The sequence below is a fragment of the Serinus canaria genome, chromosome Z (genome assembly GCF_022539315.1).
Source record: "Serinus canaria isolate serCan28SL12 chromosome Z, serCan2020, whole genome shotgun sequence".
NCBI classification, from domain to species: Eukaryota; Metazoa; Chordata; class Aves; order Passeriformes; family Fringillidae; genus Serinus; species Serinus canaria.
The window spans coordinates 44,202,321-44,225,949 of NC_066343.1; the positions used below are offsets into that span (position 1 = coordinate 44,202,321).

General features: G+C 33.7%; 1 protein-coding gene across 5 annotated transcripts in view; it reads right to left on the reverse strand.

Moving 5' to 3' along the window:
• The window catches only part of CCDC171 (coiled-coil domain containing 171), a 166,056-nt gene that overhangs the window by 64,332 nt on the left and 78,095 nt on the right, over positions 1-23,629 (reverse strand). For 4 of the 5 annotated variants that reach the window (XM_050986505.1, XM_050986506.1, XM_018918358.3 and 1 more), the window contains 4 exons: positions 19,447-19,673; positions 18,617-18,790; positions 16,763-16,948; positions 163-308 (listed from right to left, as the gene is read on the reverse strand). In XM_050986505.1, the coding sequence (XP_050842462.1) occupies positions 163-308; positions 16,763-16,948; positions 18,617-18,790; positions 19,447-19,673 (733 nt within the window). Of the gene's footprint in view, positions 1-162; positions 309-5,674; positions 16,111-16,762; positions 16,949-18,616; positions 18,791-19,446; positions 19,674-23,629 lie in introns of those variants that run through there. The other variant, XM_030237097.2, reaches the window with a different exon arrangement.

The following is a 23,629-nucleotide window of genomic DNA, read 5'->3' on the forward strand; positions in this document are numbered from 1 at the left end:
TGAACAGTTTTCTTTTTCGAAGTCTATCACTGAATTTCAAAGAGAGACAGATGTACTTTTGTTTTCTAGCATTACATTAGCTAAAGCTAAAACCCTGTGCATGAAAGTAAGAATTGATCTTTTGTCCGTTTTAAGTGATCTCCCCAAGGTCCCAGTGCTCACTTCGCTGCCGTGCAGAGGGCACTCTCTGCATCGCGGATGCTCTCGCTCAGTCGACGCTTGTCCTGCTCCAGCTGGGTAAGAAGTCTATTTTGCTGACGCAGAAATCGATCTCTTCTTCTCAGCTCCATCGTTGCCTCGGAGAGACTCTGCAAGCAGACAGAAAACAGAGTTACTTGTCAGCCCAAATAATTAACTTCAGTTTATGCCATAGGCTATTAAACAAAGTGGAAAACAGACTGACTGTGTAATAGATTTGGACCATTGCATACTAAGGTTTTATGAATTCTCTACCAACTCAGAAGCCCACAGTTTTTAGTATATTATCTGTGTACAAATATGTTTATAAATAAAATTATTTTTTGATCAAGCAGGGACATGCACTATGCTACAAGTACTATATTTACCAATACCAGATCTAAACACAAAGGATTATAATAAAAGTAAGAGTATAGCTTCTAAATAAGAGTACAGCTTTAAAGAACACAGAATATTCACAAAACTTAATTTAAAATAAACATTAAAGAAAGGAATTCACAATGAAAGGAAATAAACACAGAGCATTTATTTAAATATTTTGCACTGTCCAGAAATTTCAGTAGAATAGATATTCTCATATTCTCTGTTAGTGCATCACGTACAATCTATTTTATGGTGCTTTCAGTATTACAACATTAGTTTCCCAGTATGCAAAATAGTATGTATATTTTCTAAACATTTCTCTCTGGCTTAGAATTAACACAACATGCTTTAATCAATTCAGATTAATCCAATAGGTGAAAAATAGCACACAGGGCTAATTAATACAGAACCTGGCTGGTTGCTATTCCTTTCTGCTAGGATAAATCAATACATTTATAGACTGGATTATTAATAATTTGATTTCATAATTTGTTACATGTTATATTTTACTTACAGCTGTTAATTGCCTTTTTAGAAAGAAATTATAATCGGTGGTTATAAACATTCTTTTACATGTAGCATATTTCCTGATAAATTCTAAAATACAGAAGAGAAGGCTGCACAGTTGAAAGACTGAGCTCTTACACACTTTTTTTTTTTAAATTTATGCGTATATTTTCTGCTTGAATTCTAAGAATTGTGCTCTGCATAATCTGTACTCAGTACTTGTCCTGGAGTGTGGAACATGGAGATGTACTATGCTGTGGATGAGTATGAAAAATAGTATGTATAAAATGCTGATAAAAATTTGGAGGATTCTAAAAACTCAACTAATCTGAAGAAGTTTCAGACCTCTTTAAGGGTTAGAGGCGCTTCAAAAAGCATTATTATAGGGAAATTTTCAAAAAAATAGCAATCTACAGCAAAAGACTGCATAGTCCTGTAAAACAAACTGTTGTCTGTGGACTGGCATAAGTCTTCTTCTTACATTCCTAAAGAGAAAAGGCAACCAGTTACTTCATGAGTGGTGTATTTTGAAAGTGTAGCACCATTACTTCAAGTCTTCTTCAGGAACTTAAAAAATCTAAGCTGAAATTAATCACAACTGTAGAAAAAAACCTGAAGTTTATTTAAGAAACTCTAAACCCAGAAATGTTAATATTATTCTTGTTCAAATGACTGCAGGTTGAATAATTCTATTTTTACTCTTATGTCCTTATTTTCAATAAATAACTGATATATTTCCCCTAAGGAAAGATAAACACACAGACAGCATTCATCCACTGCACAAGGATATCAAAACCAGAAGTCTTGCTTTCAAAAATTCTACCCTAAAGCCACTGGCAGCTATCAAATCCTTGTCTAAATAGATGAGTTTGTGAATTATCAGATTTTCAGAAATTTTATTTCCAAGAACTGAAATGTGGATTAGCATGAATAAAATGATCCATCTCTGGTTTGAAAACAAAGAACATTATCTTCTTCGAATTACTGTGTTTACTGTTTGCTCTCAACATTGAGGAAAGAGTTCTGAAAGCCAAGTCAAGTAACTCCCCCCCCCCATATTCCCACCTTTGACAAATGGACTATATTTGAACACAGAACATGGTCTCTGTTACCAATGTTTGATCTAGCCCAATTTCCCACCTGACTGAAAAATCTGGTTTTAAGTATTTTCTGCTAGTATTTTGATGCAAGAAATTTCTGATGCAGATGCTGTTGAATGGATTTTGGCCCCAACATCTTAGCAGTTGTAGTAGAAGAGAAAGATGGGATAATAGGAACATTATGCATATTCATTTTATTTTTATTATAGCTATTCATCTGCAGGGATTGAAGAGTTGTCGGCTCTCACATAAATCTTTCATTACTGACCATGAACAGTGAAAAGACCCACTAGTCAAAATCTTCTGTGAGCTGCTAACTAACCTAGGTTACTCATTGCAAGCACATGCCTACTAATGAGGCAGTAGCAGGGGCCTAAATTTTTTAAGAGGCATAGTCAGCAATCCATGCTAGCTGGTGATGAAGCAATATAGAAATGGTTAAATCAAGTATCTCACTGAAGAGCTGTTCTATTATATTCAAAGAGAACCCCATTATTTACAGAAATCTCTAAAGGATTCAGACTTTATCTAGTAACATTGCAATATCTAAGCAAAATGGAAACTGATTTTAGCACTCCAAAAGCAGTTTCAGCAATTACTTGAAGCTTCTTGCTACTGTGGGTTAAAATCAAGGCTTGGAAATGTTCAAGTACAGTGTGGTGTATTATAAAATAATGGCTGGTAAGTCTATTTTTTTTTTTGCTTCTTCAGATTGATCTAATTAAAACCCTTGATAAACTTTATGGACTCTAATATTTCCAGCTGAGTGACTGAAACCAAGAGGGTGTGCCTCAAGGCAGCAAGGCAACAATGATAAGCAGCAGGTTAGCCACTAATTTCTCAGCTAGGGTAGATTGTGAAAGTGTGATGTTCTGATATCCAAGAAAGTGTTCAGGAGAGAATAGGATAAATCAAGTTTAATAACTCTGCTCCTAATTGTTCCCTCAATGCTCCACTCTAATTACTTGGAGAACTCTCCTGACTGTCACCTGATATTAAGTTGTTGGAGGCTGAGTGTGGAGCAGCGAGATAATCAATAAACATTTAGTGGGGAGAAGAATGAAGATCCCGTTAAGCAGTGGGAACCTGCAGCACCCAAAGCCCTTCTGCTCATGAGAAAACCTATGGGAGAGCCATAGTGATTGCAAAGCAATAATCCAAAGCACTGGTTTTAGGCTTTGAGGCCTTTAGGCAACAGTACATTTGAGAAAAAAAGGTTAACACGGTCATCCTAATTACAGCCCATTTTCACATTCTTCATATATAAGCAAAGACAAGCCAATTAGGTAGAAAGGAAGATAAGGGAAGTTTTATTTGTATACTAATTAAACCCCTGATGAAATTAAAGGAAAAACATACAGCTCTGTAATTGTGTCTGAGAAAGGTCACTTCAGGTTCAGTTATCAGAAAAGCACAGCCTTGAGATATTTCACTTAATCCACAATATAGCCCTTATTTTGCCCCCCAGGTCTTAGTATTTACAAAAATAAGAAAATTTCAAAACCTGATAATGCATTTATCTTGAAATGTTTTCTGTGGACAATTACAACTGTTAGAAAGTTGAGGCTAACAGTGATAAGAAGAATGAAGGTTTTAAAAACCTAGTATGTTTGCACATAGTTCTCTGAAGATGCTGAGCTTTCACTTTCAAGTACAAGTGATTCTGAACCAACTTAGAAGCTAAACTCCAATTTATTAACATTCTGTAAAATGCCAGTTATCTGCCTTTTTCAGGATTTTAGGCATTTGGGTGCTAATTCAGACATCACTGCACTCCTTCCTCTCTGGTCTGCCAGAATCTCAAAGATCAGTTGAGTTTTCATCATAATCTTTAGAAGGAGTTTCCTTTAGAGACATTTAGATTTTTGACCTTTTTTCCCTCACAAATTAACCATGAAAAAACATGTGTTTTTGAATTTGAGAGAACAGCAAGCAACTGATAGCAATGAAGAAAAATCTCATTGGCTGTCTGTTGGCTTGGTCCTTCCACAAGCTTCCTTTAACAAGTTTAGGTTTTGCAGTCAGGAAACTTTTTATTCAAAGCCCATTACAAAAAGAAATCAAAATTTAATATAGTCATTCTTTACATATAAAAAGGATTCTATTCAAAAGATAACAGATGGACAATCACTTCAGATGAACAATGACAGTCATACAGTTTAAATTCATGCAAAGCATGTGTGACACATTTATACTGAGACTGTATTTTCCAAGATCAACTAAAGCTAGATCAAACTGCTTAGTAATTAGATTGAAATTACACAGACACAACACAGCAGTACAAAATACGCAAATACACTGCAGTATGTGTATAATGAACTAATTTGTGAAATTGAAGATTTTCTCTTTCAGAGGAAATTTTATATGTATATTCTCTATTTAGATGCAAAATATTACTTATTAAAAATACGTTCTGAAAGCTGTCCTACACCCACAACTAATAAAATTTCACCATGAAAAGTATAGGAAGTTTAGCCAGCATCCATTCCTTCACCAGTTTAAATACACTTTCCATTACCACTGTCAGCAAATATAAAGATCTCTGAGTGCTCCCCAGAAGTCTATGCATAACCTAGAGGAGTTTCAAATGGTTCAAATCCAACAGGTACAACAAGCTATATTAATATTTATATTTATATTAAATATTATTAGTGTGCACCACTGCAATGCAAAGCAAATACATCAGCTCAAACTATATAGCTGAAATTCCATGGGATGTTTTTTTGAAAAAAATCTTTATTTATCAAGAAAAAATATAAATTATGCTTCTTCTATCAAAAGAGTGGATTAAAAATCTTAGGGAAAAAAAGATCTATGACAAAAAAAAAATCATAACTGAGACTTCTCATCAATACTTTAAAAAAATCAAACATATCTAAGAAGTACATTGAGACCTATGTCAAGAAACAAGATGGATTTACACTTCTCAAATAGAAGCTATCAAGATACTCTATCTGGATTCACTGTGTGTTTCACAATGTTTGCAGTGCTGTCTTAAAACAGTTTGAAATAAAGTCCATGTGGCTGATCTGCTCTTGCAAACAGAACTGGGGCTGACCATCCATGACATCCCTTCAAAAACAAATGCTTTCCTATGCCCTTTAAATTGCACTAGGAAAAAAAATATGAGTGGTCAAAAGGACACTTGAATGAGCTGTATCTGCATTGCAGAAAAAAAACCAGTGATTTTTTTGAACCTCTTTTGCTACTGGACCTTCATCCTGGCAACAACAATCTTTTTATATGCTAGTATTGAGAGAAAGAACATAGCTCGAGAATGGTCTCAGAAGTATATGATATAGCATGGAAGCAGTTAAAAGAGTTTACAGATCTCAGTGTATCTAACAAGGTGCAAAATGCTCTTCTGGTCTTTCTTAGAGCCTTGTATAATGAGGTCACAGAGCATGAGTTGGTCTACTAAGCAAAACAAATACCAACCACCACAATCATTTTAAGAAATAACCAACAAAATATTGGTATGATGCTGGAATGATGCTTTCAGGCATATTTTCACATTTCTAACACAATGTCGTGTGCTTGTGATTATTTTATATGAAAAAAACTCATAATATTGGAGTACAAACTATGGTTTATACAAATCAGTTCCAAAAATGTCAAGTAAACATCTAAAGATGATTATGAGTTTAATAACAATAGATGTAGCTCTAAAAACAGTTGTGATATATGGCTACTGTACAAGATCTAGAACTCGAGTATTAAGAAACATTTAAATGAAACTTTAAGAGTCATTCAATAGATGGGGAAGGGAAAATGCACATATTTATGTTTTGCAAGAGATTTTTCTTACAAAATTCACTTGAAATTTGAGGCACTCATGTCATGAAAGTAAATGACAGTTATCACCTACGTATGTGTATACCACAGCTCATTTATTGACAGAAACATAGCCCTTAGACATCCAAGCAAGTTTAGGTACCTCAAACATCTCACCTGCAGTGATTCAGGCTGGATTACAGCGCATCAAAGACTTTCAGCTACATTTAATATCTCTTTGCTATAGTGCAAACATTTTCTCAATAGAAAATCTATTCTGATCAACAAGAAAGCAATCTATTTTTCAACTGCATTAGATCAAGATGTTTAGCAAAGTATGACTGAAAATGCTTTGTGAAGTCATTGAGTTGTGTATATTTTAAAGTTATTGTGAATTAAAAGAGTTTAGCAATTTAAACAGAGTAGCTTTTTCTGAATAATTTCACACAATAAAATCTCTTTCAGAGGACACATCATATGCTCATTCAGCTTCAAAGTAAAAGTAAACAAAACTTTTAAAGTGAAGTAAATACAAAACATAAACTTCCTACACATAGCCTATATCCTCATGGACTGTTGACGGAGCCCCTTTTGAATAAGAAGATGCTCTGGGCCTTTCAGATCTACAATAATCCTAACAGAGAATAATCGAGACCTACTTTAAAACTGGTTTTGGGAAATGATAAAGTACATGATAAAATCTATGCACATTATAATTTAGAAATTTTAATCCTCTTCTAAGCTAAGTGAATTAGTATTACTGGAAAGCTGCAGAGAAGGATTATACCACTTAATAGAACAAATACAATTTTATAAAAACTCAGGCTTTATCTCTATGAGTTTTAAGAATAATCCTTGAAGTTAAGTAATAATAAATTTTTGGAATCACATGCATGGTGGCATGAGTACATGATCATTCACTCTTTATTCAATTTCTGACAAACTACCTCAGGACTGATGTTTCTTTTTTCTCCTTAGAAATGCGAATTTCTCTCTCACCACAATATTGAGCCCTTTGCAGTAAGAGATGAGAAAAGACTCAGGCCTTCATATGTAGCAGATTTTCTGTGCTTTGGCAGTGTCATGCCTTTAAATCAGATACTTAGATGCCACCAAAAAAGAATAATGGAGTTTTTCACTATTACTCTTTTTTTACCCTGGTAGACTCTCAGCTTTATAGTTGGTACAGTTCCAAGGTTTCAAAAAGATGTTTTACACCTGGATTACATTGAAAAAGATGATTTTTCAAAAGTGCCATGTACCTGTAAATGAGGCACTAATATTACAAGCAAACTCTGACACTGTTCTGTAGCACTGCTCTCTGCAATACTGTTGATTTTGTTACACATTATCTACTTTTTCACATTAGCACACACTATTCAAGACAGAAACACAACCAGCACTTAGATTTCTTCTTCACTTTAAAAGTGATAATCTATCACATGTACATACATAAAAATATTTAGTTGCGTATCTATGAGGACACAACATATTGCACCAATTTCTCGCACTTCATTTTTATTTGTAGCCTCTCTCATCAGTCACAGCCTCAAGCCATCTGTCTCTGATCATGTCCTACTGGTCTCAATGATCTGGTATTACCAGTGACATTTCTAAGCCCTGGAGAAAAACTATTTTAATTTCTTGAGAAATTTGCTTATAATATTTCTGAATGGTAACAGTCAGTTAAAACAATTCAGGAAGAAGGAGAAATAACAGCAATAAAACATTAACAATGACAACAATTTGTTTACAAAGTAAGTAACCACAATTTAATTCCCACTGTTTATTTAAGAAGAAGTTAGGGGGCATCGTGACACAGACAAAAAGTCATCTGAGGCAGGGTCAATGACACAGCATTCTGCTTCAGAACTAAATTGAGAAACAAATATTGTGCTACCCTGTCTCTGTCTTCTCTTCAGACACTGGTTAAAATGAATGGGAATACTAGAAGTATTCAGAACAGTTTCAAGGAAATTTCTAAATAGAATTTAAGGTTCAGTTCTGAGTGCAAAAACATATTCCATAAGCTCAATATACTGGTGGCCCCAGCTAAGTTTTTTTACTGCTGCAGGTTATGCTGAAGTCTTTTCTTGGAGGAGGCTGCTGTACAATCCCACCAGACATGAGTACATTAATGTGAGTCATCACATTGAAGAGTTAAGGGCAATACCAAGAGTGTCAATTAGTGCCAAACAAAGGTTTGATCTTGCTTCATAAAGAGTTTTTAATTTTCTTTAATTAATTAATCAATCAGACTAATCTCTTTTTTAGCATGGCACTAACATTAATATGGGCTTCAGAAGATTTATCACTTTATATGGTTTACATTCAAATATTGCATTCCCCTTCAGATGAGCTCTGAACAAATCATATATGCAAGGTATGTGTGTTTCCACAGAGCCCCAAATTTATTAAGTGCATTAATGTTTTATTTGAACATTAGGCCAGCCACCCTTTGCATGATGTACCTGCAGGGAGAAAACATGCATCCCTTTTACTTTTTGAACCTCAGTAAAATAAGAAAGAATTTATAAACATGTAATTTTATATTAAAAGGTTTGTCTTCAATAGAGGTCACCCCTATCTTTCCACTCATTAAAACCTGGAGAGCAGTCACCTTAGCAGGAAAAAAACAGATACAGTAAAACAAAATTTAACTTACATAAAAGGCAACTCTTAAATCATTCTATTGAAAAAGCATCAAAGATATATTACATCCCAATATTCAGTAAGGAGATCAAAGTGCTATAAAGACATATTGATTAGATGCCTCTCTTCCTTCTGGATATGCTTTGAGACATACCAAGTGCCAAACAAGAACACAAAACTTAATAAACAAGGTATATTTCCTGAGTTTCCCTGAGCATGGAAAATACAGATCCTGAAATAGGGAAGTTAAACAGTTACAGTGAATTCAGGGAAAACTGAATGATTATTTCTATTTTTTCTCTTTTGGTATATTTCTTAATTATAAGACAAAATGGCACCATGATGGTACAAAACTTTGAAAGTTACCTACTTCACTTGCCAATGTAAATGACAGTAACAAATATGCCTATCACTAGGTGATACCACACAAGCAATCATTTCAGTAAATTATTATTAACTTTTTCTAAGAACACTTGTTTCTTCCTTCTCACACCAAAGAAATTTTCCTGTAAACAATGAGGTAGTATTTATAAAAGAAATATAGGAACTGCTGCTTAGAATTGAGAATCTTAATGTCATAATTCTAAAATCACTCAATTTCTTATCAGAAAGTCCACAGACAAACAAAACAAAACAAAACAACAACAAACAAAACCCCCAAAATACAATAACATTTAAGGTGGTTTACTGTCATTATAAAGAATTGGAAACATTTTAAAGTCTTTTTAACTGAGAAGTAAAATAATCTAGCAACAAGAACCTCACAGGATTTTCACAAATAAATATTGTGAAAGACAGCATAAAAAATTAAGCAGCATAAAATATAATATCTGTTTTGAGTTTGTTGCCCTGCTAAAATTTTGAAGAGCTTCCATGCTCTACTAGAGGACAGCATAGGTACAGATTTTGGAAGCTGAAATTGGTATAACTTTTGAAAAACCTTCCCCTTGAAAATCACTGAATACCTAATGGAGTATCAAATTAAATTAAAAGATCAAATTACATGAAGGATAGATGCTCCAGATGCTGTCATAGCATGCAGGCAAGGGAATACAGGTGCAAAGGAATGCATCTCTTGTTTTAGTCTTATGCCACTTAGATACATAGTTAATTATATTCAACAGTTTAATTATATTTCAATAGCTATTTGAAAGATTTTACTTATGGTTTGACAAGAAGATATAAAGATATTTGCAGAATTAGTTGCACACAAAGAGAAAGGGAGAACATGGGAAAACATGACTCACTTGAAAAATTATGAGGCCCTGGAGATGTCCTAGATAAACAGCAGCAAAAAGCAAATTTACCTATAAAGGACTTCTACATCAAGAAGGTACAGAATGTGTATAGTAGAAAGTCCTACACATTGATATCTATAGAACCAGGAAAAATAGGGTATAGAACACCTTCTTTAAAAAATCTCACGCTGTTTTAAAGATCTATTGATCCCCTCTGCACATCTCAAGGTAACACAGTTACTTTGTAGTTGATCCAATAATGTAACAAAGATCTCCCAGGCACTGGATTTACCAAGAAGCTTTTCAGTAGTTTTCAGTGAAAACTGAAAGATAGTTGAAGGTCTTGAAATAACAGGAATAAGTGGTATGTAAGTACATATGCTTAATAACCACATGCTGTAATTACACAATAATCCCATTTTTCTTCCAAATTACTTGTCAATAAATCTTTCTCACTGCACTATAAATTCCAGGGTCATGGACAGAGGTATTTATTAGTATAATTACAATGCAGAAGTAAAACCATTAAGCTTTTAGATCCTGATATTGTTCCATTTATTTTCTCCTTTCCCCAAGGGGGAGGTGAATAGCTCCTACAAATGGAACACCCAGAAAATATTGGAAGCTACTTTTAAAAGACTAAAATGTGTTGGTTCATGCAATTACTTTAAGTTATCTTTTCTCTTTATCTAAAACTTCAACAGAATGTCAGATTTATCTTTTTTTTAATACTATAGTGCAGCAAACAGACTCAGGATCAAAAGTGTTCTCTCAACATTTCTACACTATTAACACCAAAGCACTCTGTATTTCACTCCACGCCAGTCAGTCACACATTGGACCAAAAATCCCAAGCTCTCATGTGAGTGCATGACTCATACAGTAACTGTTGAATGGGACTACTGAATCAGACTAGCATGAACAAACTTATTCCATAGTTTTCTGGAGAAGGGTAAACCTATTCTTACCTGGAATTTAACTTGTGATCATAATTAGCTTTCAAAGATTAACTAAAGTGCTGTTACATAATCATGACTTATTCCAGTGTTCTATCTCAGTGTCTAAGTTACATACAAATTGATTTAATGGTGAGAGCATTTTCTCAGAGTTATCTTAAACTCTTCAGCAAGTTAAAAATAAAATTAGTTTTTCTTACTTAGGGGTGTTTTTTGTGATTTGTTAGATAAATAATGTTCACATCCAATTAGATTGAAGATAAATGTAATAAATTGCCAATTACTTTCATTCTTCTTCCAATGTACAGCAGCATTGGATACAATTTTATCATTTTCCTGCTATATAAAGGTAGTAAATAATATACATGAATAATATTCTTAATAACAATCAATAAAATACTGTATGGTGGCATAATTTAGGAAAAAAGAAATGTTCACCTGGTGTAAATACATGATCAAATTCCATTTAGAACCTTAACATTGCTCAAAAATTAACTATACTAACATTCAACTTGTAAAACTGGACAGAAGAGGAAATGCAGAGAAATTAAACAGAAACACAACAATAATAATAATATCCTTTCAAAATAAGAGCTTCCAATTAAATTATGGTTGTATGACTTATACAACAATATTTTGCATTGTTGCATTGACCATCATGTTAATGCAAACATACAATGAATTAAAAATTACAAACTTTAACTTTATTCCTCCTCCCATTCTGTTCATTATTTACATATTTTCCAGAAAGCTTGACTCAGAACTAAGTTAATGCAGACCTTCAACAACTTGGTTGATAGTTGCTTGGCTGCTTCATTGATGACTACAGCACAAAAACAAATCTAAAAGCCATGTACTGACTTCAGTCCCTCCAGAGTAATGCTAACACTGATGAATGTTCTAGGTACAGAACAAAGGAAATAGACAGATTTAAAAACCTATCTAAGAGCAAGTTCTTCACCCAGAGGGTGGTTGGGCACTGCAACAGTTCCCCAGGGAAGTGGTCACAGCACCAGCCTGACAGAGCTCAAAAAGCATTTGGACAGTGCTCTCAGGCACATGGTGTGACTCAGGAATGGCCCTGTGCAGGACCAGGAGCTGGATGTTGATGATGATTGTAAATCTTTTCCAACTGAGTATTTCCTATTCAATGAATCTAACTCCCTGGACAAACCACAGAAGCATGAAATTTAAAGTGAAGTTGAAGTTCAGAGCTGAAACACAGACTCACTAATAATTAGAGAGTGTAGACTTTATCTAGGCTGTGTTCTGTTTCCTTTTGCAAAAAAGAGCTCTCATATCCAACCCACATTTGTGTGCTATGTGTCTCCTATTATGTAAAGACAGCAGCTGCTAGAAGGCAGACTATCCCTTCCCATAAACCCAAATTCCACATGCAAAGCATTGCAAATTCTTTTTTAAAAAAAGCACAAAGGACTAACTCTATGACAAGTTTCTAGTTAACATAAATCTTTGAAGACTAAGAACTTAGCAGTACTGGAAGTAAAGTAACAGAGCAGAATGAACAGTTCTACTTATTTTACAAATAGTGTTAACACAAATAGAAGAACCTGACAAATCTCTTTAACCTCCTACTTATTGTACTAAGAAGACATATTACCTCTTTCGACTAAGAACAGAGCAGATGACAATACTAATCCATTCTTACCTACTTTATAAGTTATTTAGGTGTTCAGAACATAGACAGTATGGAAACTAAAAAAAAAAAAGAACCCCCCCACATTTAATTAATGAATTATGAATTTTAGTTTCTAACCTATTCAGGAGGGAGCTTGCTTCTCTTTAAATGCTAAATTTCACTAATATAAATTCTCTGTTAAGTTAGATGCTAGCAGTAATCAGTTATACTGCTTTCTTTAAGGAACAGCCTTACATTTAATCAGGCAATGCATAAAAATGCAGTTTCTTGACAAAGAGACAAACAAGTTTTTCGAATCAACAGTATCCCTCAGTGCATCCAAATTCTAGCAATCTTTTCAACTTAAGATGTCAGAAGAAAAAAATTCTCAAATCTCAAATTCTATTTCTGTTCTTACTATTACTGTAATCATTCTGAGAAGCATGAAAATCCCTTGGTCTTCCTCATGTAAGTGAAGTCATTTAGCCTTTATCCAAGTTAGAATACTGCAGCATTTTCATAAATAACTGTAAAACACAGTCACAAAGTCTGTGTAATGGTATTAATAAAAGAAATTGTGTAAATATTTGAAATGGTCTTTCAGAAAAAATATATGGCTATAAATATATGGAGAAGAAAAGCAATTAAAAGGAGGAAATTGTGTATCACCCTTCACCTCAAATTCAAACAACAACTCAGAGCCTGCTGAGGGAAATATCGACTTCTAACAAACAGAGAAATCCCCATCTTAATCTGAATCTAATAAATTCAGATATAACTATTTAGTGAAGGATACACTGAACAGAGAATATGTATGTATGATATGAATGACATAGGTATTGAAAAGAAACACTTTGAATCTTCCCACCAGAAAACTCCTTTTTGTGAGTGTTATCAAAGCATTTGTATGAGATTTTTTTTCCTTCATCATTTTATTTTGACATAAATTAATCACAGCTTCACTAAACTCAGCAGATTAAACAACGCAAAATTTAGGGTAACTTCTTTTAAAACAAGTATTGAAGTCTATGTTGAGGCATATCAGTATCAAGCTATATGATTTAACATCTACTGCATTGGAGCTATTAATTAACAATTGTTATTTATGGAACTTGTTCCATAAATAGAACCTAAAAAATATACAGGCACTACCATACCTAAAAAGAAGTAAATATATAGACTGTGCATATCAATAGGAAACATAAATAATTTACTTGATTAAGACCAGCTGGTATCAGGAATTAAAAATATATCTGTTATTGATACCTGTTTAGCATTTGTGTAAGATTTTCTCTTCAAAGAATAAGGAACCAGAGCAAATGATTCACCTCATCTAATAAAAAGAAGTGGTGTTAAAGAGTTGCTGAGTTCCAGCTGACCTTGAACGTAATTGGCTACTTTGGATGTCTCTATGGTATATGCCACTAAGAAGATAAAAATATACAGGATTAAAATCTGAACTGATAAAGCTAAGAAATTAAGTATTACTCCTTTAATAAGCCTACTTTATGAAAGTATGTGAATACCAAAATATCTCCTTACTGATTGCTGCTGAACTGTGAATAAGTTTAAAAATAAGCAATCACAAGTGAAAGTATCTATTATTTTAATTTTCTTCTTCTTACCTGTTTAAAAATAATGAATAAAGAATTCAAAGCATGTCTATTTTTTTTCACTCCATGTCTACTCTACCTGACCTTACTTGTATGCCACCACATTCACCAAATTTTTATATACACTTAAGTCTATACAAGTAATATTATTTTGTATCTTAAGATGAAGATGGAGGCATATTTTTTCTATTTTGTTTTTTACAGTGCAACAGTGAAAATGCTCTTCATTTTTTTTCTGTATTATTTAAGCAATCGAAACCCTATACAATTTTAAGAACACTGTTTTACAAGGGCAAGATCATTGCAAAGATGAGATTGTTTCACTGTTCTGCAGAATGAGAGCTACAAAAAGCCCCTCAAAAACCCCTAACATTTTAAGTCACAAACCCCTCTTAAGCTAAAGAAAAGAATCGGTCAATTAAGATGCCAGGGCAGAGACCATTTCTTCTTGTTTTGAATAAAGGCATGAACAAGGTTGGATGGTGGATAACTGTGGGAAAGAAAAGAGACTTTTTCTTAAATTTTAAAACCAGAAGATATAGGGCTCAAAATTTAAGAACCACTTTTACTCCTTGGTATCAAAGTATTATATTAGACTGCCACTTGAATTTTGAAAGTACTTATACAACTCAGGTTTGGAATTGTAGAAACAATGATAAAAAGTGAAGGTATAAAATTGTATCTGCAAGACCAAAAAAAATTCAAGGACCACAAGATCATTAACATGTTTTGACATGTTACCACAACTTTTTTGTCTCCTTTTTTGATTCAGTCACAGATACATGCCACTACAACAAAAATGCAATTTCGTGCTATTTTTTGTAGTAAATATTATGAAGAAATTAAGAGATATCAATTAATCTTCTAAGTTGAGGGACAGTACACAGTGACAAGCCTACAACTTAAATTTGGTTTAAAACTCCTCAATGAGAAGGATTGAGACTTACAAAGTAATAAACCAAACCAGTGTACCTGTCAGTAGTAAACTTTAGCCCTAAGGTTTATTTTGTCAATGTTCTTTTCTTCTATTCTATCACCTATATTATTACATTGCATTGTATCTTGAAAGATTTCAGCAATAACCAAGCATTTTACACTAAATTAAGGTGTTCCAGTAGCAAACAACTGTTAAAAAAACTGCAGAGTTAGGATGCATTTTAGGATCATGACTGTCTCAAAAAAAATTGTATGTAGTCTTCAATTAATAAAAACCAGAAGCTGTGAAATGTAATTCAGTACCCAATAACCCATGTAACATATTTGTTTAAAAGCTCCTCCTATATTTTGATCGCTTACAATTGATCTTTCCCTTAACAGTCTCTGAACAAATGAAAGGTGTGTTTTAGACAAAGTAAAAGATGGTGAAAAAACATGTATTAATGTACAAAAAGTAGACAGAAATGAAGATTTCAAATAGGATTTGTCTTCTAGATCTTCTCTTCTTTATATTCCTAACAGCTATTTAAAAACCTTGAATCAAGCAGTTCTCAAAGAAATCAAACACAAGACTAACATCTTATATATACACTGCAGTTATATCAGAAAGAAAATAACAACATTATTAACAAGCAACCTGACTGAAAACACTAGCTAGTTTATTCTTCCATTTAAGTTAAACACCCAAGACTAGGGAATTGTGAGGGAGAGAAAAAAAAAAAAACACAAAAACCAACAGGTAAATTGGAAATGTCATTATCTTTTACCCTTAGTGAGGTAAGACATTTTTAGTCAATAATAACACTAGTGAAAACACTTCTTAATAAATTTAACAACTTCCTTCAGCACTCTCCACTATACATCACTTGAAATCTCTATTTTGCTGCAACTCATCCTTCTTGACATCTACTTTCATTGTAATATTTTCAATATTTATGACATTTTCACTTTTGCAGCAGGAATCATTTTGGTTCTCCTCCAGCTTGACACTTATTCTCTCAGAATTACAAGTGCTTGTATTTCTCAAAATACTGGTGAAGCAGTCCCTTTGCTCAGTTGTCAATTCACAGAATAATACTGGGAGATGGAAAGACAGTAGTAGGGCTGAAGATCAGACACAAGCAGCAAAGCTTCCTTTAAAGAGAAAATAAATAAAAGCTTCTGAGCTCAGGTCACCACCAATTACTGGCTTGCCATCACAAAGTTTTCTCTCTTCTCATATTCTATATCCACCTGGTTTCAAACTCTAATACTCTCTCTGTTCCTTTGTTTGTCATCAGTGATTCTGATAACATCATCTTTTCCCTCATTACTCATTACTCTACAGAAAATTCTAAATTCTGATGAAAAAATTATATCTCTCTATTGTCACCTTGCATATCCAAAGTGACAAATTTATTCTCCATCCTAAGAGTATATTCAGGAAACAGACAATCCAGGTTTTAAAATATTATTTTGACCCCTATCAAAAATCAAAGTATCCACAGACTTTTTCATTTATTTTTTCCATAAATTGCAAACACCTTTTGATAGCAAGATCTGTCTCTTCTGTCCCCTATAAATTTCAGCCACTTCACGTATATTTGTGTATACCACCCAGTACAAAGAGCAGAAAAGGGATGTTGTACATTGAAGAATCTTGAAAGTGTTTGTGAGTACCCAAAAATTTCAATGGGCTGTGTAGTATGTGTGCATTTACATTTTATTTGCACAAGAAGTATGACATGTGCCTTATTCACCAAAAAATGAATTTCAGGTGCCTTATTAAGAGCAATAATCATCTTACCTTTACAGAGTCACTTAAGACTTGGGTTCTATCTGCTTCTTCACTGGATTGCAGTTCTAGTTTATTATTTAACTCCTGTAGCTGTTGTGCTTGCTCATTCAAAAGCAATTGTGCCTGGTGCTCCCGATGTAATGCATTATTTAATTCTTCACATACACTTTCAAACCTCTCATGGGTGATTAATTTCTGGTAAGAGAAATAAATTGTGTTTGATTATGTAACTATACTTACCTGTTTACATACTTGACTTCCCAAGTTCCACTTGGGAGCATATTAAATTCTAAAACAAAAGAATGCTAAAGGTTATTATTTATTTAGGTTTTTTAACTCACAGACAGACCACTAAGCAATGAAATGGCCAGACAACTTTATTCACTGTATTTTTTCAAAACAGCATTCGGGCTACTGTAAACAGTATGCATTTCCTATTCTATTCAAATTAACACCCTAGATTGCTAAGAACCATTATTTAGAAGGAAATATGCAGATCAATGTCCCACATTTTAGTACATATCTTGTTAATTCTTGTAAATGTCTTCCTGAAGACATGTCTTCTTTCTCCCTTTCCAAAAATGTTCCAGAAAGACAAAATAGTTATTCAAGTAAAATCATTGTCAACACTTCAATGGTAATCTAAACTGTGAAAATTTCTTTCAATTTTCCCAGAACTGTGAGCAATAAAACCCAGTATGAGCAAAACTGAAAATAAGCAGATATAATTTTGTCTGAGTAAAAAAACCCAATATTTTACCAGCTAGGAACAGGAAAAAGAATGGATTTTACAGTATCTGTTAAACACTCTCTGCCTGGAAGTATCTTCATTGGGACAACTGACAAGTCTACCAACTACGCTTCAGGATCAGGTCACAGCTACAGAAAACACAGCTTTTTCTGGGCTGCAGCTCTTTTAGTTGTACAATGTACCTGTTGAGCACGTATAAGAATTCTTAACCATTCACTATCTCAAATAGTTCAAACATATGTTCAATTCTGAATGCAATCTACAAGAAATAAGCATAGTAGGAAATGTGCTTAGTGAACCTCCAGCACGCTAAAGCAAGACAAGTTTCTTCCCCTCCAAGGGCTGAAGGCACAGTTCTGTACATATAACAGGGTCTTACTGAGAACCCACAAAATGGCATCACCCCTCAATCACCATGTTCATTAGTCACAATACTGTGGTTTCAAGCAGTTAAGGAGCCTTTTTGTTGTGTCTTATTGCTGCTGTTGGAATATGCTATTTACAGGCTAGCGAATGCAGAGTGTTAAAGTAAATTGATCAGTGACAGCTAGGAGTCAGAGGAATTTGGTGCATATATGCTAGCAGGAATGTAGAAGAGGGCCTTTTTCTCCCCTTCCATAAAGTTAGTCCTTCAGAGGAAGAGCCACACCAAAATTTGCATTGACTAGCTCAGGGCATAACCCAGCATCAAAGATACACTAAAATATCTATCATAATATTCAGCAATATCCACACAGAGTTTATAGTTCTTGAAGTTCTCATGAACATACTTATTCAATACCCTCATGGCAGCCGACTTTAATCTGCTGAAATGAGATCTATAAATGCTTTTGGGATATACAAATGACATCAACATTTTCAAAATACAGAAGAAAACCTGGTTTGGAAGACCAAACATATAATTTACAAGAGTGCCTCATTCTACAAATCAAAAAAAAACTCTCGGGGAAGGGAAGCCTTTCTAAACACATCTGACTTGTAGTTTAGTGACACTTACAATGCAAATCTTCTGGAAAATTCTTTTAATATTAGAATAATTTTGTACTTATTTTTCAAAAGAACACACAAAAACATGCCTTATAAGCAGTCACTTCTAAGTCAAATATACTTACTTGCATATTTAATTGCTCTTGCAGCCTCTGTGCTTTGTCTGCTTCTTTTTTTATCTCACTGAAATTTGATTTGAATTCTGCAAGTTGTAGGCGCAGTGAGAGGCGTTCCACTTCTGCTGCATGAAGTCTTTGTGTAAATTCAAATATTTGCTTCTGCAAGGATTCTATGTTTTTCTGTTAATAATCAGAAACAAATTTATGTCCTTTAAAGTGAACTATTTTATCAATAAAAGAGTCACATGTAATACCCAAGCAAATTAGACAAAGCTCTCATTTTGTCCATCATCTCTGAGATGCACAAGTGCAAAAAAGTGAACTTGTTTCACCCTCATGCTCTTGAGGGTAACTGAAAATTCTGTTTTCAAGCAAGTACTATTTTAATGTAAGGCCACAATAAAAGACCAATTATTTCAGGTTTCTCCTTTCCCTCTGATTATAGGGAAAAAGGCTATCTTTAGTGAAAGACAGAACACAAAGCACAAGAAAACAGAACCGCCCCCCCAAAAAAAACCAAACCCACAACTCTGTAACATTTCATTGAAGCCAAAAGCAAGTTAGATCTTACAAAGCAAATACAACTTTGAAAGAACCCTAAAAACCCTTTTTCTTGGATACATCAAATCTCTTCTTAAAATTCTTTGACATAAAAGAAAAAATATATTCACGCTCTAATGCTTCTGGGTGTTGGGACCCTGATGTCTACATAGTTGAATTCAATGTAACAGTCTCATAAACTGAAACAAAATTATGGTACTATCAAGAGAGCTTCATCCTAACATTTAGGCCATGAACCTACTGCTTATATAAAGTAGTACTATAATTATGCCTACCATAGTGGATACTCTGTCACACAATCCAGCTTCCAGGGCCTGGGTATTTATTTTATTAAGTCCATGAGCCAGGTTCTGTACCAAGGAGTCTTTCTCCAGATAAGTAATGTACTTGCAGTGGTCAAATGGAACCGTCTCCATTATAACATTCAGCTTGTCCATAAGTTTTGAAAATGAATTCCTGGCTGCACTTAACAGTAACTTTCCAGAAAGCCAAGACTTTGTACCTTAAAAAAAAAAAAAAAAAAAAAAAAAACCAAAAAAAAACCAAAGACAAACAAAACCCCGCAAACAAAGAGTCAAACAAAAACCCCCCTACAACAACTACAAAACCCAAACCAAAACACAGAACAGAAACATCAAGTAGGTTATTAGTTTCAGTTTCTTTCAGTGAAAAAAACCACAACAAACAACATCTTTAAGATACTCAATAGAAATTTTCTATTAAAGACTAGAAGACTGAGTTCAAGTGAATATCTTAGAGAGAGACTGTAATACAAATTGGGTATTTAACAATGAAAATTCTAATCCTATCAATTTACAAATGGGAGGGTAGAATAAGATTCTAAAGAATAAGATTTGTTTCTAGCAGACTACTTGTCCAGTTGTTATCATGTTCCTCAATACCATACTTTCTAAAGACTTTCTTTAGTGCTCTTATTTTGTTATTCAGAAAACATGCAAGATGAATGCAAGCAAATAGACGTCAGGTCAAGTAAGTCAGAAGTGACAGCACGTGGTAAAACACTTTATTTTAATATTTACAATGCAAATTTCTGAGGGTTTCCTGATTTTTCCTGCCTCCCCTCTACAGATGTCTAAATCATTTGCTGTTCAAAACTAGTGAGGCTTGGTACCTTAATGCCATACTATTTATATTCTGAGACAAGAGAATATAATTTACCTTATTCCAAGGCAATTAAAATTTTACAGCTACAATTACGTATTTCCCCACAGGATTTTGGTAATCATCCTTCTCATATAATGGACTTAAGGCCCCAGCACACCCAACATGTCCTGCTTACTGCTAGATTCGTCAGGTCTGTAATTAATAATTGTGTTTAATGTTGATAAATAAAATTGTCAGTGCTCCTTCCACTAATTGGTATTCCAGATAACAGTTAATAGGTTTATTTATGCCTTAATAAAGTCTTGTAATTTAGTTTTCCCTCTGCTAGGCAGGTCTTAATCTGTCATTACTTGTCTTATGATACTATCAGTGTAAGATGACAAGCATGGAAGAGCTTATTTACATTCAGTAGTACAGGAGATCTCCTGTTGCTACAGTGAACTAAAATATTTACTTAAGAGTATAAACAGTAAAAAATAACCCTGGTTTAAGTTAAAGAATTTCTGTTTATAGACTGTGAAGGAAAAAGCCAGAGGTACAAACAGAACATGATTATTGATATATTTTTATTACAATTCTCATTGTAAAGAAGATCATTTACATGTGAGGTTGAGATTTATCTGTAAGCAATAACAAAAAAAGCACATGATAAAATCAAATATTTTCTTTTCAAGGCCATTTTCCTGCTTGGTTTTGAAATAGCACCACTCCAATGACTCCAGTGCTTAACTGGAGTATCATTTTTGAGTACATGCTCTCCATAACCTCAGTGACTAGTAGATCTGTCTTTTCTTCATGACTAAGATAGCACCTTTTAAGTTAAAAATCTTATGAGGCATTTTTATCTTGCACTTCAACTTATTAAACATCCTTTGCAATTAAAAAAAAAAATTTTTCATACCCAGAAAAACTGCTATTGTAATTCTCCAGTCAGAATGCATTTGCTAGTTGAATGTTTAGTTAAATTAACCTAAAATTAAAACTAGAACATTTTTATGGCCTTCCATGTAAGATGATGCCAAAACCTTCTCAAAAACTGTCCTTTGCCATGATTTTTGGTATATATAAACAAAGGAGCTCAATGGGCTACTGTCCTTCACTTTTCCCAGTATTTCCACTTGCTATGTCAGGTCATGAGATTGTTTGCTTGTCAGAAGCACATATTGTTTCTCCATATGTGCAGTACCTAGCATGGCAGCCCTTTCCCTATGTTTAGAATCTTATGTTTAACTGTATCAAAAGTAAATTTAAAATAATAATGCATACATATGTGTTGTAGCATTTTCAGATGATCATTCCACTTCCCAACAAGCACTCCCCTTAACCAGTACAGTTCAAAATGTCACAGAATCACAGACTCACAGGATCACTAGCTTAGAAGAGACCTTCAAGATCATCAAATCAACCCATGCCCTAATACCTCAACTAAACCATGCCACCAAATGCCTGGTTTGATCTTTTTTTGAACACATCCAGGGATGGTGACTCCACCACCTCCCAGGCAGGCCATTCCAATATTTTATCACTCTTTCTGTGAAAAACTTCTTCCTAATATCCAACCTATATTTCCCCTGTTGCATCTTGATCACAACTTAAGGCATTTTCTTGGGATAGCGATGACAGTCATGTACTCCATTATTTGTATGAGGAGTATCTTTGACTAAATAGACAGAAATATTTTGAAGTTACTGATTGCTTTGAAAGATTAAATAAAAACATAGATCAATTCCACAAGGAACTGTTTCTATAATAACTGAGAGAAGACTAGACTGTTTAAGTATATATATCTTAAGTACCTGCCATGAAGGATGAAAAAGTTACAATAAAAATTAAATTATGTATTAAATTATGTACATTATGATGTGCCTAAGAAATTATTAACACAAATACAGGTGTATGACAAAGCAATTAAGCTTTACATTAAGCAAATGAAAAAAAAGTGTCAAACAGTACTTTGCTGAAAGATGAAAAAACAATTCTTGTTTATTCTGTTTTGGTGAAATTGAAGACCAGTCAGCAGGATTAATTTTGTACTATGCAAGACTAAAATGTTCATGTCAAACTTTTAAAGCTTCATATATTTAACAGTTGGTGATATTTGTATTGAAAACCTTGGCTGTTACCATCTCTGGTTTATGACAGAGATTTAGTACAGATTTTGTTCAAACAAACCTAAAATCTAACTTTACAAAAAACCCCAAAGCAACAAAAAAAAAAAAAAAAAACCCTCACAACACTGCAATGAACTTGCATTGAAACTGAAGCAAAGAGATCATTCCAAAGGATGCTGGAATGAGACCCAACCAAACTAACAAACACTATGAAGAGAAATGATCGCCAATGTCAAAACAGAGCCACTTATTTAAAAGATCAAGAAGGGTGCCTCAAATGGTTCCCCAGAACTTAGTCATTTTTAAACATAATTTCTAAGGCACTGAATCATTCCATCCTCATGATCCAGATGGCACCTTCTTGTAGCACTCTCTGCTGTGACATATAGTCTAATCTGGAACTGCCATTATTTAAAGACATGAAAGGATTGCCTATTTATAATTAAAAAAAAAAATCAACATAATTGAAGTCAGTTTGAAGATTTAAGTCCTACTTAAAATATTACTTATAGAACATAATGTAATTTTCTAAGTGTGGAAGCTTTCAAATATATTCCTTCAGAGCCTAATTACTTCAACACTTCCAGAAATTTCATATCAAACTTTAAATTATTTATTACTATTTTTTAAGCCAAAAATTCTTATGAGACTTGATCCCGTGAGCAACAGAATTCCAAATAATACATGAGCAGTTAGACATTGAGGTTCTGTGGAAATTACTTAAATAGAGATAAGATATGAAAGAATCGCCAAACAAACTGTGGCCAGAACATTCCTAGCATGGTTCTTCCTAATTCTCAAAATCAAGCCTGTGTTGAGTGCAGAGATATCTAGTAAATAGAGACTAGAAGAATTCTCATATTGTTCAAACTGCCAAAATATCATGACGTTTAGGGTATTTTAACCAGTCGCTTCAGCAGATCCATGCTGCTGCTACATTTCTCTCAATTCTTCTTAATTTGCTGTTCCTACCCAATACTCTATACACAGGAACACTCGCAGTATAAACCCTGTAAATGCTCCAAAATAGAGTTCAAACTTTGCTTTGTAAGGATGTAAATTTAAGTTACTGAAAACAGGATGACTAAAGAAGAGGGCTTCTGAAACTGAATCAAAACACTTTTGTTTCAATATCTTCTGGGATCGGTTTGTTATTTAGGCTTCTGGGAAATGAATCATTTTATCCCCGTCAGGCTACTTCCATTTATTCATATAAATTATT